Below are 16,436 nucleotides of genomic sequence, written 5' to 3' on the forward strand. Positions count from 1 at the left end.
GTAATATATGCGAAAATGTAAATATTTATTATATTGTAGCATACACATTGTTCGAGTACGCTGATATTGAGAGATACTGAAATTTCTTACAAAACATGAACAATTATAAAATTAAAATATTTAAAAAGTAGATGTTGATCTCTTTCGAGACGATATAAATACAATTTGTAGTTGATATTCTAGAAGACTATTAAAAGAAACATACATAGAGTAAATATAAAATTGCATTTATACCGATTTAATTTCTATCTTATATCTCTTATCTTATATTTTTTTTTATTTAGACCAAGTATATTTTCTTTTTATTTAGAACAAGGATTTAGAATTAGCTCTTAATAAGTACAATGTTGCAAGTATAATAGTTAATACAATTATGTATTACAATTTATAATTATTTAATAGTGATTTTATTTTTTAGTACTCTTAAAAAAATGTATTTAGACAAACTTAACATTGATATAACTATCTTCTTCTTAATAACGGATCTTTATTTTATTCGCAGTTTCTTTAATCTTCATTTATCCTGAAATAGGAGAAATTACGTTTAAGTTTTTTTTTTTTTTAAATTTAGAAAATTTGACACTTAAAAATTAGAAAATTATTTTTAATCTAAAAATATCAGAATTAAAACTTTGCTATTTAAACGAAAATCTAAAGCAATTACTTTTAATACTGAAATTATTTGAGAATGTAACTTTAAAGCGATACTTGAAACAATCACACAATATATGACAAAATATATTTGTATTTAGAAAAATGATATTATCTAAACCGATTAAATAATCTAATATTTATCTAATAGTCGATTAAATTAAGCAAAGAATTCGTCCGAGGACTGTCACTATTTATCTACCACCAGTCGCGGCGCTTCCCGATGTGTGTACTCCTTGAAATCACTCTCGGTACGTCCGTGCCTACTCTCCTGCCTGTCTCTGTCGGTGCTTGGGCCTGGTGCCCGGTGGGATAGGACGGTGTGCCGCGGTGGAAGGAGTAGTAAGCGGCCTACGCAGTTTCAACCTGGGTCCCAGCTTTTATTAGTTCTTCGGCGCTCGGCGGAGAACGAACGGAAAACGAACGACGTGCGTGGTGCGGCGGCGATCTGTGACACCTCTGGTTCGCACACCTGATCACCCCGAGTCGACCTGCAACTCAGAGACACCGCAGTCTCTTACGAATCTTCGGAGGCGAGTCGCGCGAGGAGGTACGAATAGCAACGTGTTATCGGCGACGAGATTTCGATAAGAAGGAGTTTTCGCGAGAGATCGCGTAATATTGAGTGACTTCGGATATATGTGTATATATATATATATATATATATATATATATATATATATATATATATATATGTATATCAGTGCGAAACAATTTAGAGGATCGATCTACCGGTGTTATATCTTGGGTGTTAGATAACAGCATCGAGTGTCGAAATTGGCGACGGTAGAAAAAAAATGAGAGACAATAACGCGATCATTGATGGATGATAATTGGTGTTATTATTCTCTCGAATCGATTTCATGGTCCGGTGAATAGTGACAGTTGTCAAACGTGAGAGTGTTAGTTTGAATATTGCCACGAAATCTCTGCAAAAAAAGAGAGAAAGAGACAGAATCCTCCTTCCTCTCCCTCTTCTGATTCTGCTTCGGGAAACTGAAAGTACCTGAAGGGGTATAACGTTAGAGAAAGGGTACCGGATATCTAAACGATCGGAATGCTACTGTGTCACTGAAGGTAAATCTAATATCGATAGGGGCAAAATCTAACATTGACATGCATTGATGACAACGACAATGACGACGACTTGCTGCGACAAATCGATCAGCGGTATCGAACGCTCGGCTCGATTCTTGCCGCGAATGTTAATCGAAAGGGAAACGGTGGTGAAGCGCATCTTCGGTAGATCGAGAATAGGGTAGGTAAGATAGGTGGTAGGGATTTTGCTGCGTGTGTTCGCGGAGCCGAATAGATTATAGAGTCCCCCGCGAGAGCGAGAGCGCGCGAGTTATTTCGCGCGCAGATTGGATCTGCCGGCCGCTGCGCTCCGCTCCGCTCGGCTCGGCTCGACGCTGGGCAAACCAGCGGAAGGGTAATATCCTATTAACTGAAAGATCAATTAACTCGCGTTAACGGACACTTTAATCACCGATGTGCAGCTAGAGGCCTCTCTCGCGGTGCGCGCGCGAGCGCGAATCTAGGCGTTTAATCTGCCCGGTTCCGAGATCGAGTCGACCGATCATACGCGCAAGCTCCTCGCTATGAAGAGCGATCGCGATATAAGGGCCTCTCCCGGAGAAAGGGGGAAGAGACGAACAGGATATCGAGAAAAGGAACGCGTATTATTCATTGACGCATCCGAGTGTGCGCATTGAGCGGGAATAAACATTTATGGAAATGTTGCTCGTTGCTCGGTACTTGTGCGTGACAGCGCTTACGTCTGTCTTCGAGATGGTACTCGATCAGGTCGAGTCTTTCGAATTAATATGTTGAGAGATTTATAATCGCGACAAATCGAGTTAACATGCCTGTAAATCGTCAGATCTGTCGGGCGTGTCGGATGAGTTGTTTAATAAGCATAACATAGGGAAAAAATTAATATATACATACTATCGCAATTAATTATTGATGTAACAATTTCTTCGAGTTTATTTCTCAAACAAATTTGATGTGAAAATCCTAGTTGCGAAAAAAACTCCACCTTTATAATAAAAATCAGAGATATGATTCATCATATCGGTACATTTTTCAAAAATACAATTCAATAATTTATTTCAGTAATTTTTAAGTATTTTAAGTATTGTAGTTGAATGAATGGATATTTTGGAAAACACCTTTCTCTCCTCTTTTAGCCACTGCTAAAATAATTTGATTTGAAAACATGTTTTAATCTTGCAAAAAAATAATATTGTATATGTGTTAGGCGCGCACGACACATCCTATCAAGTATCGTTCACCGTAAATAGACTCGATGCGCAAAGGTCGATTGCTCCTTTTCTCCTGTTTTTCTCTCACCCTCTCACCTGTCCGCACTCACGAGATGAAGATCGCGCCCATCAGCCCGAGGTGCAAATCCCCTCGCTGAATCTCCGATACGGTTTTATCGCACGTTTCAGCGTACGGCGGGCGGACGTGCGTCGCGTGTAACCACCGTGATAGAGACGTAAGGGTTTAAAGAAGACGAATACACGCGAGACGGTGCAACGATAAGCACCGGGAGGAACTTTCGGCCTTGACGTGTACAAAGTGTGTCAGTGTTACTCGTGCGCGCGCGCGCGAGCGAGCGAACGGGCAGGAGGGAAAGAGAGGAACCGCTTTCGATGGGAATCACCGTTGCTGGTTCCATTCACCATAATGCATCCGCGTAACGTGACCCTTCGTGTCCAGATTTCTCCTGCTGCCTCGCATAATCGGGACGACGGAGAAGGCTCGTGTAAATGAAGTGATCACGTGGGATTCTTTTTTTTTTTTTTTTTTTTTTTTTTTTTGCGAGTCACGAGTGCGACTTATGATTTCCATTTCCATTTCTGGTATTCGCGTCATGCTCGCGCCGTCGTACGTGTTCTATTAGTTTTGAGTCATATTTCCGCGTTGGCTAAACTGACGATGGAGTGACGGTTCGTTGGAACGATATTTATTATCGCTTTTTAGAAATCGAATACACAAATCAATTATATTGATTTGATTATCACAGAGATCGTTTAGAGAGATTTATGGGTCGCAAGAATTTTATAAACATCGCGGAGTTATTTAATATGGATAATTACAGCTTCTGATAAATCAAAAAAGTTACAGTCACTACTACTTTTTCTATCGAATCATGATCGGACAGTCATGATGTTTATGATAGCGTCTGGCGGATCTCTCGTGATGAAACTTTATACATGTGATTCTTCGACTTTCTGCGATGTGACAGTAATTTATGATAATTTCAGCTATCTTTTCAGACAACCAAAACAGCAAATAAGAATTATGAATTCGTTAACTCGTCAACATTTTTAATACCATAATGAAGTGCAAATGCTAGAAACTTGTTTTATGATAATCGATAATGTTGTGACATGTAGAACAGAATATGATAATAAAAACAGAATATGTTTAATACAGATTTATTTCTGAAAATTTTATATCCGCGATGTCGATAATCACATAGCGGTTTTTTAACGAAGAGAGCACCTTACCATATACATACATGTGGGAGTGAAAGCGTGAAAAAAAATGTAGAGCAACCAAAAAGCCGCAACGAATTTTGTGATCGCAGGACGAATAACTGAAAGTATGGTAGTCCAAAGAAGCGTTCGCAAATTGTGTCGACTGTAAACTCGGGGATTTGTCCTGAGTAGTAGGCTCGGTAGGCGTTGAAGATAAAGTTCGTAGGCGAATCTACGCGTAGAGTGGGAAGAGCAGGAATTTTATAAGTGGTGCCTCGTTCCGGAGAAATATACGCGCGCGAAGGATCCTCCCGGCTTTTGCACGAGCGCGGCGCGATATCCTCTCCTGCCGAGCGCGATCTAAATTAAAATCTTTCCCCAGCCTCTCGTCGATTCTCCGACTGCTCGGCGTAACGGTCGAGAAAAATAAGCAGACGGAATCGCACACGGAAACGCTGCCGTGCTGGCGCTCGTGTAACGAGCGTCCGGTCGAGACGGGCGTATTTTTTTTCAGTCACGCTGTACGACGTTTGCGTAAATTTATCGGTCTGGCAATATTAACTGTAAAATGCACCGCTCCGTGATAAAAAGTAACGAAAAGAAACGAGTCTCATCAACTTGTTTTCGCCAACAAGCACGTTCGAAGAACGACCCAATAAAAAATCCAAAAGAAGGAAGAAATAGGTTTAGTTTACATTATACATATAAAGGTACGAAAAATCGTACGAAAGATAATTTTTTATTATAGAATAGAATGTGTCTATATAATATTATAATAGTAAAATGTTAAACCAATTGATTAAGAAAATTTATGAGGAATTCATTATTAAACATTGTAGATTAAAGTCTCTGACCCAGAAAGAGAAAAGCTGCTGGAATAGACTGGCTAAACAATAAAAAAAAAAAAAAAAAAAAAAAAAAAAAGAAACCATTTAAATGTGACAGATCGCATGTGCAAAATAATCCCTTTTATTGAGTGAGCATAAAATTATTAAAAGTCAAATTAGACTTTTTATTGTGTAGAGATTGATGTATAAATTTTTCTCTAAAACCCATGCAGACAAAAGTATAGTGTACAAGATGTAATCTAGAAATCTCCTGGATTTCAAGGCTGTTATTAAGCTACTGAAACCACATAGAGAATTCTTCCAGAGCACCGTGTATAAACCGGCTATGATTCTCGCTCCATTTGGATCCACTCGTGCTCTATAATCCAGCAGCAGCTTTCTAATAGCGGTTTGATCGCGATTGCAGACGCGAGCCTTCGCACCTCCGAGAGCCGGATGGATGCCCTTCACGTCCGGGCGCTTCGCTACCACTGATTTTATTATCGGGCTCCTTCACGCCGTCAATAAAAGTCAATGAGGAAGGTGCTAAACGTTTCGCGCGCGCGCGAAAAACGGGAGTGTTTATTACGTCTCGGTGTGCGAATGCCTCGCGCGTAGGACTAGCCTAGAGAATAGCGTGGTGTATAACCGGTGTGAGCCTTAGCTGTTGCTTTTATTGCCGGCACGTTTTTGATTTTCGCACTATTATCCCGTAACGAATGTGAAATATTTGAAGGAGAGACGGGGCGGACCGTTAGAAGATTCGAAAGAACGATGACGGTGACTTTGTACGCTTTTATATCGTGTTCCGACCTTTTATTCTTGTTTTTCCACACTGAGATTCCACGTTCTAATTCTAACATGCAATAGAACCAACGAATTTGACCGCGCCTTTGTCACGATCTCGCCGCTAATGACTAACATCGAGGACGATAACAACAGAGACGTCCGCGACATGAAATCATCGCGAAATTCGCAACGTGAGTGTTGTCGCACATCGTTCTTTGACAGAGAAGGCTACGTTTTTATTATTGCCGCTCATGCTGTTATGCAACACGAGGAAGCGGCAAATAACATATATTAAGGAATCGCGTATACATGTGTCAGTATGCTGGAAAAAAAACAGATTTCTCATTGCCATTATTTCCTTGATAATGCTAGAGATACAAATGAAGTCATTGGATTTATTTTCATTTTATACATTTGAGAGTAAAGATGCCGCACGCTAAAGTATAATGAATATATATCTCTTAAATAAATTGAAATTTGAATTATATTTTGCACAGTATATACAGTTATATATTTTCTCACGTAGTTTTTTTGTATATATGTGATTTTTATATATATTACTATTTGTATTTATATTTTTATAAGTAAAAATTTATAGAAGAAGATTTATAAGATTAAAACCGTCAAGTTTTATTTGTAATTTTTTAATATATTTGAAGCTGATGCACATTATATAAAGAATGATCTTCCTTATTAACTGATTCAATTATAAAATTTATATATAAAAAAATATAGCATAATATTCTTATGCAATCGTAATGATATTAAATAAACAATAATGTAAAATAATCTTATTATTTTTTGATTATGCTTTGAAAACTGAAAAATATGACGCGATAATATTTTCGCTTGACTGGATACAACTTTCTTCGTTCTCCGTCAGCTATCTTAATTCCCGACTACTCTCGTAAGGAAGAAAAAATATTCGACGTGGAATGCGCGCAAGGTGGAATTAAAATCGCGAGAATATAGCAACGTGTCTCGCTGCACTTGGCAACGTTTTTTATCCTCCTCTTTACTGTTATCCAGCCCCATGGTGGGTAACGAAGGACGCATTATGGGATCCCCTCGTACATTAGGCGCGGTCCTGGAAACCTGCGCTCCTGTCGTCTTTTTTTGTACCCTGGATCGAATCGGACGTTTCTCCGCGCGATTAGGCGACTAGATTAGGAGATGCGTGGGAGCTGATGCGCGAAAGAGGCCCGTTGTAAACTTCCGTCCTCCCGAAAAAAATATATTAACGTCAGTTTTTATAGCGTTGATTCCCGCCGAAGAAGAGCACGACGAGAAATTCTGCGGTCTTGTTCGCCAAATATGGCCACCGAGCCTACCGCGAGTACCTTATTCCCTCGATCGGTCTCATGCGAATTGTCTCGTTTGGTGCTAGCGTCTCCTCCCTCGCGCTAATAAAGTCGTTGAGTGACGCGCAACTCCGTCCACGTGCATCACTCGAATGCGAGAACTCGCCAAGACGTATCCAGATCTCTGGTCAGCTGATGGCCTTGAAAGATAAACACGTGCGCGCGGGGTCACCTTTATTTGTTTCAAGGGCAGATGACAAAATCAGTAGACAAAAGCGCGTCATGAATGCTAATTTCTGCTTTAGCGATTTATCTGAGAATCTTTTTTTTTTTTTTTTTAGTCAAGTTGTACAGTATGCTTAATAATGGGAGAAAATCTCTAAAATAATTTAAACTTTTTTTATTATTGCAAATTACCTACTTGTTTTATTTTTTTTTAAATTACAGTTTTTATATCCAAAAAAATAGAACTAATTTACTTTAATTGTATTATGTTTCGGGGAAAAAATATAATAGAAAATTTCAGAGGGAAAGATGAAATTGTTAGAGAAAACAGTAGATTTAAAATTTTAAAATAAATGATAAATTTTTTAGCACAGAATATGTAAAATTTTGTACTTTTTTGCGACATTGAAACCGCCTCACTCATTGTCAGTAAAAAGATTGTGACGAAGGTCAACTTCTTGAAAAAACAAAGTTGTTTTTACACGAGATCGCGAAAAACATCTAATGAAATAAACCGCTTATGATGATAATGATCAGTCCCCTTCCGTCTGTGCCGTCTGAATGACTGTCGTCAGTGATATTTTTAGAGCCGTTTTTATATGGAGATGACCATGTCCGATCCTTTTATATACTGTGAAGTCTGGGATCGATTGCTTTATCAATTTACACAAATTCACGAAAACTGCGAATGACTCTTCGGCTGCGGTTAATGGAGCGACATATTCAGCATGTTTGGCATTTCTTGTTTTTATTTCCGAAAAAGAAATTCTACTCTCCTCGCCCCTCTCTATTTCGCACCCCTCTCTCCCTCAATATGCATAATTTTGTACATTTAGCTGCTGGTCCTCAGAACGTTATGAAATAATACCCAAACAACTGCATCAGAGGATCAATTATTTTTAGACAAAGAGAGGAGTTTTTAAAAATTAGGAGACTTGTTAGATTGAACGTTAGCAAAATATTTATTGACAATTATTAATTTGATAAATTTTTTTTATAAAAATTCATTCGTAAATTTGCCAGACATTTTTTCTTCTACCAATAAATAATCGTTTTCATATAAAATACTATTTAGAAACATGAAAATATACGCACGAAATATGACAAAATCAAAATGGCACAGTGTAATTTATTCGCAACGTTTAAAAAATTAATTAAGATTGACGTATCCGTTTTGTAACCTTGAATAAGTGACGCGACGCTTTGTTACTTCTGCTTCTATGAAATTTAAATTAGATGTCGTGTTTAAATCGTAATCGTCGAAAAGAAAATCGCGAAATTACGTTCAAAGTCCGATTAATTACGGGACATAATTATTATAATGCTTAATATAGATAGTATAGAGGAAAAAAGTAAGACGAGGGAGAGGGAAGGAGGCCTTATCGCATAATCGTTCCTATTAGCAATGTTTTCATCGGCGAATCTATTGCCGATATTGTGCACTGTCACCGTCATCCCTGTCATTATAACGTTGTGCACGTATCTCGAGTATCCCATCTGCTTGCATGACGACAAAGGGAACCATTATCACTCGTTGCGCGTTTATCATCGTCTACCTATAGTTGGCATACGCTAGTATAGACACGTCGTGAAGAACATCACGATGCTATCACTTATCTCTCTCTGTCTCTCTCTCTTCTCTCTCTCTCTCTCTTTTTTTCATAATTCCACGTGCACACGCAGAAATAGCGTATACACAAAGCGCATACGTATTCCCGTACATAAACTGCACTCTCATGACAACTAAGGAACAATTGTTCGACCGATTGTTCGTTTGAAAGTAGAATAAATTTGCGGAGAGCTCTCGTTACAATTGATACAGGCCGTCAGTTTCTGCAATTATATTGTTTAACGTTCGTTATATGCTCAATCGATATTCTGATACTTTGAAACATCCTGTTATTTGCATTCTTTTCAAATAGATTCTCGCGCTATCGATCGAACGAACGGACAGTTTCATGATCAAAAGTAACGGACGAGAGGATTAAGCGCATAAATCTTCATCGATGAGATTATCCAAAGCATTAAGAGCGCAGCTTTTGCTTGGCTTACAGGTGGGTGATCGGGTCTACGGATGTGCTCGTGAAGGGAGATAAAAGCGAAAGAAAGTTACGTGGGTGAGACGCTCTAGGGTGGGGTGATAAAAGTGTAAGAACGAGTACGTGTGAAAGGGGGGAGGGCGAACGAAACGGGAAACGTGCCCCTATAGCCGGTCGCGTGGCATGATCGGGCGAAAAGGCGAAAAGGCAAGATGCTTACGATACAGCGTACGGAGTCGTTGAGAAGGGCAGAAGGCTGCAATCCCCCCGGCACGCATTTGCTACCCCCCGTTGGGTCCGGGGCTTCCGTCTCCGGGTGGAAGCCCGCCGAGAGGAGCGTCTCCTTCAATCGAGACGTCCACGTGAAGAGGATCGGTGAGTCCAGGCAATATCACACACCACACAAACTATCGACATATCCTGCATATGTAGCGGAGCGAGAGAGATTGAGAGAAATGGTACTGCTTGATGTTTCGGGGCTCGACCCGTGTCGGCTATTTTATCAAATAATATTCTCTCACGTATTTATATATATTAATTAAGCTTGACAGATTTTTTTAATTTAAGTAAATAAGTAATATAAAAATATGAACAATTTTGTGTACGAGATAAATTTTATTTTTTTATTAAATTTTACGCGAGCGACAAAATCTAAATTTTAAATAATAAAATCTAAAATTTAAATAATATAAAAAAATAAGCTGCGGTTAAATTTACTTGCCGACCTTCCATGAAGGCCAGCCCTTCAGATTTCGTCTAACAGTACCCGCGCGCGTGAGGGCCAGGTACCGTTTGTCGAATTAAAATCTGATAAATGCGAAGACGACGTGTTCACAAGGACGATCTTCCGGTACGATATATACGCGGTCAGAATTTAATGCGTTATAAAAGTGTACGCACGGGCGAGAGAAGAGATGTTCAGAGAGAAAGAACGGGAGGAGAGATTGCGATTTTACTTTGCGATTTCGTGATACCTTGTATTTCAAAAAAAAAAAAAAAAAGAAAAAATTACGGACTAGCCGTAGAGAGCGATCCCAGATTGTAGAAATTATTCGCGACGGAACTCTCGCTCTCTCAGCAATCTCGTCTCTCGACGGCCATCGTTTCCGAGAAGCAGCTCCGAAAAGGAAAATTATGTGACGTGGTCGTGCGAAATTCTACCGAAACAAAAATCATGTTTAATTTTATCAAGATGAGAGCGCGCGACAGACGAAAAAGAGCTTCAAAGCTTTTAACATGTTTAATTAAAATCGCTTGTGTTTGAATTTTTTTAATCGGTTTTTTCCTCATTCGAACTTTTCTGGATCTCAATTTCATAATATTTTAATAGAGAATCTGAGTATATCGCATTACATTAATACTTATGTCAATTTAAAATTTTAATAACGTACTACGTATCCACCTATGAAAATAATATAAGTCTAAAATCCGTAATTTATCTGATTAAAGATCTCTTGTTACTTAATTTTCGTGAATTCTTACTTGCACAACATTTATAAATACATCATGCATCCTCAGATCTGTAATAAACACGAATTATGCAAATAGTATGTAAAATCGATAATATAATAGCAACAAGAAATCAAAGAGCAGTTTTTTTATCAGACTTCTTTATCAGACATGTATGTTTAATAAACGTTATGTCTCTTATGCCAACATGATGAAGCCCTTTTATATGCAAATGTGAGCAAAAGATTCTCGGATCTCTCGAGCAGGAGTAAATTGCGCGATCGACCAAGACCGAGCCAAGCGACGTCAAGCAGTGCCATAGCGCTAATTTGCCTAACTTGTGTCTAACTTACGCAATCCCCTCGATATCAATGTGTAACATACTTAATCAGCAGAGCCTGCCACGGACTAACGGCACGAAATAATCGTTACGCTATGCGATCGATTCGTTTTCTCTTGCGTGTTATCTAATATTGACCCCATTTAATTAAGTAGCTAATTATCGGCAATCGGTCGCGTAACAATAATCTTAATGACGACTCTCTTTTCTCCCTAGAGAAGAATGGCAGAGATCTCAATGACCTTGACATTGGCAAGGTCGGCGAGATCATTGCCATCTTGAATTCGAAAGGAGACGATTTCATTGAAGGACACGCGTCTTCTCTGTCTCTCGCAGTTCTCTTAATGCAATATGTGGGATTGTAATGGTATTGGTGTGTGCATACAGGACTCAACCATCCTATATTACTAGCTAATTATTAATCGTATTAATGATTCCCCTTTTATGCTGCGCGAAGTAAACGTTGATTCACATTACGTCCCGCTAAGCTCTCAAAATATTTACTGAATTCTTAACATACGTTAAGCGCAAAGAATACGCATACAGAACATATTGTAAATTGCTGGAATCGCGATAAGCCTGCCTACATTTTAACAAATATTAATGTTGTTCATGATTATTATTTTTTTAACACTCTCGAAAATTCAATATTTAATATATATTATGTGTAATTAAAAATTAAATGGAAACGTCAAACAAAATTCATTAAAAATTAATTGAAAATTTATGTTTCGGTTATGTCTAGCTATTGCGATACGTTCTGTATAAGCTGCCTCTAATTAGAATAAAAAAAAATTAAAAAAAAAAAGAATATATCAGTAAAAATTGTGCAAAAATTGATTTGTTATAACCCCTCCGGGTTGCCGAGTCCGCGCGATCATTATATTATGTTAGGTCACGTAGATACACTAAAAGCTCTATACGGAGATCGCACTTCTATCTTGTTTATACGCAGTTTCAGGGAAGCAACTTAATATGCCACACACTACGAGCCGCGGCAAAGTACGGGATAAACACGGCAGATAAAGCTAAATGCAACGAACCGTCGCAAGTTACGAGCGTTTCCGCTTTCTGTGTATCGCCAACATAGCGATCGAAATTCATTCGCATTCTCAACATCTCTTACTTGTTTTGACAGTTCGAATTATATGGAGCGGCGGAGATAAAATTAATGGCTACCAAATCGAGGCAATTATCTTAAGATTCGACTGAGTTTTATTTCAATTTATAGGTGGCATTATATTTTATAGTTGGCATCTCCACTGGGCGGGGCTGTACATAATTACATGCGCTGTTTATTAATTTTGAGATGTCATGAAACACGTGCGTGATATTTTTGAAATATATTTGCATATACATTGACTGTTGGTAAAAATCTCAACTTAATCCATATATTATTTTATTTCATTATTTATTTAAATATTTGAAGCTTTATTTACGAGTTTTTCACACGTACATATATTTTATAAGTGATTCGTAATTAATGAATTTTGATTTTAAACTTGTTAAAGAATTTGTTTCTAAACAATTATTTAATTATATTTCGAACTGCATTACTGTATCCATTATTAGATTTTTAATGATATTGATTAATATTGCCATTTCTAGAAATTATGAGAATACTTTTTCTCAGCTTTTCTTTTTTCGAGAATCGAGAGATAAGTATATCTCAATCGACAAGGTCGAGTGTCAACGGCGTAATCGGATACGGTCGACAAACTCTCATCGGCTCCATTCGCTCGTTACGATGAACAACAAAAGCACATGTTTCGCTCAGTATTTACCGCGAAATCGCAATGATCGACTCAAGTCGCAAGAGCATAATTAAATTCGAATATTTATCATCTCGTCCGCTTAATTCTTGATGCAATCACTGTTCAATAATAGCGACTTTGAAATTAAAAGTTGTTTGGTCTCAAAAATATGTTTTAAATATTTTTAATTAAAACATCGATAGAAATTATTTTCTATTAAGTTCTTAGGGTCTCTTTTTTTTTTTTATCTATTTTTTAAATATTATTCTAGTGTTATATATTGTATTTATGTGTTAAAAAAATAACACGTAAATCTGTTGACTTTAGAGCGATCTTTTATCAATCGAAAATGATTTATATCGCTCGGAAAACGAAAAGGGAGACTTTGCATTACGACAAACAATCGAATCGGTGCATTACAGTGATCGTACGATATTTCTTATTACATCGGTGTGAAGTGTATATGTTTCTTATTATCTTTCCTCTCTCCCTTTTTTTCCTTTTCTTTCTTCGTTTCCCTTTCCGTCGTCAATGCGGGCGGTCTCGGGAAGTCAGCCTAGTTGGGTGTGTAGCATTGCGTTCGCGCATGTGCCTCTCCAAGCTTGTTAAGGGCCCCTTGTGTCGTCCGGCATTATCCCGCCTCTCGGCGTTTCCTGGGTCGTCGCGTGCTGCGCGATTGCAGAGTCCGGCCTTAACCCGCCCGATGCATCAGTTGCGTATGTGTTTGTAACGAGGTGTAATACGCTTCGCGTTACGATCTTCGTTAGATCACTAATGGACACCGCACGGAAATCGTCACGAGATAGAATGCGGATTGTGGAAAAAGTAGCTCTATCACTGCACAGGAAGTTACGGTCGAGACCTTTTCTTCGGTATAAACGATTATTTCCACAACGCGATCATGCATCTCGTTTAATTTCGAATCGTTAAATCTGGCATTAAACTCTGCATTATTATCTTTCCTTGCATGTTGATTGTTGGAGATGCGTAGCGAGTTTCATGATAACGCGGTGAATCCACATGGGATCAGATCGCACGAGACGTAGGCAGTGGATGTAAGGAAGTAGATACTCCAAGCACCACGAATGGATCGGTATCAACGGCATAGAGATCGCGTATCAGATACTTGGCGTGTAAACCGCTGTCATTAATGCCGTAGGATCGCGTTAATCGCCTCTCTTGCTAGAGAAGTGCCAACGATCAATTATGAATTAACAGTGCTAAACATATGAATACTGACATTAAGACGGACTTACACGGCATATTAATCTTTTTATTTCTCGCGAGATCATTTTTTTTTAACTCTTTACGAGAGGTTTATTATAGTCATAAATTTCTCTAACCAAATATATATTGTACGAAATTTATTATGATTATCAGAAAATTTTCTCAAATTGTATTTAATTCATATCGAAATTATTTATTTAATATATTGAGCTGACTATGTGCTTTTTATAAATTTTATAATTGTTGCATTTTTGTTTATATCGTTGTTACTCGAATCCTTGTCTTCGTCGGTTGCGTGCCGAGTAGCTTTAAGGTTGCAAACAACCTGCAGAAAACGAGGAAGTGTCAGGATATTGGATGGACCGGTAAAGTTGAGAACGTGGGGGTCGTTCTGACATCACTTTTGTAAAACGCGTGCTTAGTGGAAGTAAGACGTGGAGGAAGGAAGGAGCAACGTGTATGAGGACAAGGATGAGAAGTTACAGAGGTGAAACACGTACAGATTATAGAATACAAATTAGCGCAATCCAACCGTGAGCAACTAGCCAGTGCTCTTGACGCAATTTACCTACGACTCAACAAAATTCTACTGTGTATTCTACCGTGAAATTCTACTGGTATAAATAAACGAAACATTTACCGCAAAAGGAATTCCGTTGGACCTTTGTTTGGTAGAATGAATTAAAAGTGTCAGAAAAATTCAGAACAAGTTTGAAACTCAAAAAGGATGGAAGGAGGCCCGCTGTAACAAGATTTTCTCATAAGTTCCTTTAGTTAGCAAGATCCGCGATTTACGGAAGACACGTTGATCGCGACTAGTCGTCAGTGTATTACGGCAGAGAAAACATTCCTCTTGCAATTATGACATCATGCGCTAAAATCATTCATCAGTGTCAACGCTACGTGCTTTCCCAGATGCTTACTTAGGTATTCGCGTTGGTCGCTGGTAATCAATCTTCGGAAATTAGCTTTCGCTTGTGCACAAACTTCTTCCCCGATAAAATCCAAAGGATGAGATATAATACGAAAAAGATAATGTAAAATTAACAGGAAATAATGCGAAGTAACGAAGATGTTGTGCGTAACGGTAAAATTTTACGGCCATTCCGCGGAAAGATCTGCTAACGAGGAAACTCGCATGCTAAGAAGTCAAGCGAAGGTGTTTCAAGGAGGTGCAACGACGGAGAAATCAAGTCGTTGCACTTTGTAGTTCCGTTGCAATCTCGAAGCCGAAGTCTCGTATCGATTCACTCGACGAAACTGACCGATACGAGGTGCTGCACGAAGTGTTTACGGCGTTTGCGGCCCTCGAAGCAGTAGGTCAGCGTGATCCGCGCGAACTTTGACCCCGTGCAAGCGAGATTTGCACTTCCGGCAATTCTTTCACCCGCTTGGTATCCTTACCGCACGTCATTCGAGAGCGATGGATTCGCCAAATAGTAACCCGCATTCCGTTCTACTAAATAGATAAAATCATAGAGTGACATGACCGAATAATTGAGAATTTTTTTATATGGAAAATATTTGTGTAATATTGAGTTATTATTTAGATTTATTTATATACATTTGATTTTATTTAGATCTATTTATTTATGCATTTTTTCCACAATGATATCTTTCAATATTGCTGATGGATATAAAATTTAATTTTTCGCATTTAATATTTAATGCTATACGTTATATTATTTTATATTATTTTATATTTCTACGATCTATGTTTGATACATATTTTTTTTCTGTTACCAAGATATATACATATACATATATTACTATTCGTGAAATCCGGAATGCGGAATCTCGACATATAATCGTCAGGTATATACGCGAGCAGGTTGGGCACGTCGAATAATAATTAACTCACACTCGCGATCGATCGGGTTAAGCTAGCGCGTAGATTAGATTCATCATTTCCGGAATCCCGACTGAGCCACATGTATGCGCCGCGATTGAAAGGACGGTAAGAAGGAGGCAAGTGCATCGCGAGAGAAACCGTCCAATAATTTCATGCCTATTAAGAGCTTCGGTTAACTCGAAGCCCGCAAACTTGATACTATTATTACAACGGTATAACAATATAATAATAAACAAGCCTCTAACATACCGTTTTCTCATACTTTACTTCTTACTTCCGTTATTAATATTAAAACAAATCAGATAATGAAAATCTAACTTAAGCATTCGAATTTTTAGAGAGTTTTAGCTTGATTATAAAATTTCTAGAAAATATTTATTAAAATTATATAATAAAATTATATTAAAAATAATTTGCGCGCGCGCGTCTATGTGCTCTTTTCTTTTTTAATAATATATTATGTATATTTGATTCTGCTTTTTATCGATTCA

General features: G+C 38.1%; 1 protein-coding gene across 1 annotated transcript in view; it reads left to right on the plus strand.

The window, feature by feature from the left end:
* Positions 1–1,034: 1,034 nt before the first annotated feature.
* Blo (bloated) overlaps positions 1,035–16,436 on the plus strand; it is a 109,075-nt gene continuing 93,673 nt past the window's right edge. Inside the window, exons 1-2 of the mRNA XM_072891657.1 lie at positions 1,035–1,201; positions 9,339–9,698. Of these exons, the coding sequence (XP_072747758.1) occupies positions 9,536–9,698 (163 nt within the window). The 5' untranslated portion in view covers positions 1,035–1,201; positions 9,339–9,535. The remainder of the gene's footprint in view (positions 1,202–9,338; positions 9,699–16,436) is intronic.

The sequence above is a fragment of the Anoplolepis gracilipes genome, chromosome 4 (genome assembly GCF_047496725.1).
Source record: "Anoplolepis gracilipes chromosome 4, ASM4749672v1, whole genome shotgun sequence".
NCBI lineage: Eukaryota > Metazoa > Arthropoda > Insecta > Hymenoptera > Formicidae > Anoplolepis > Anoplolepis gracilipes.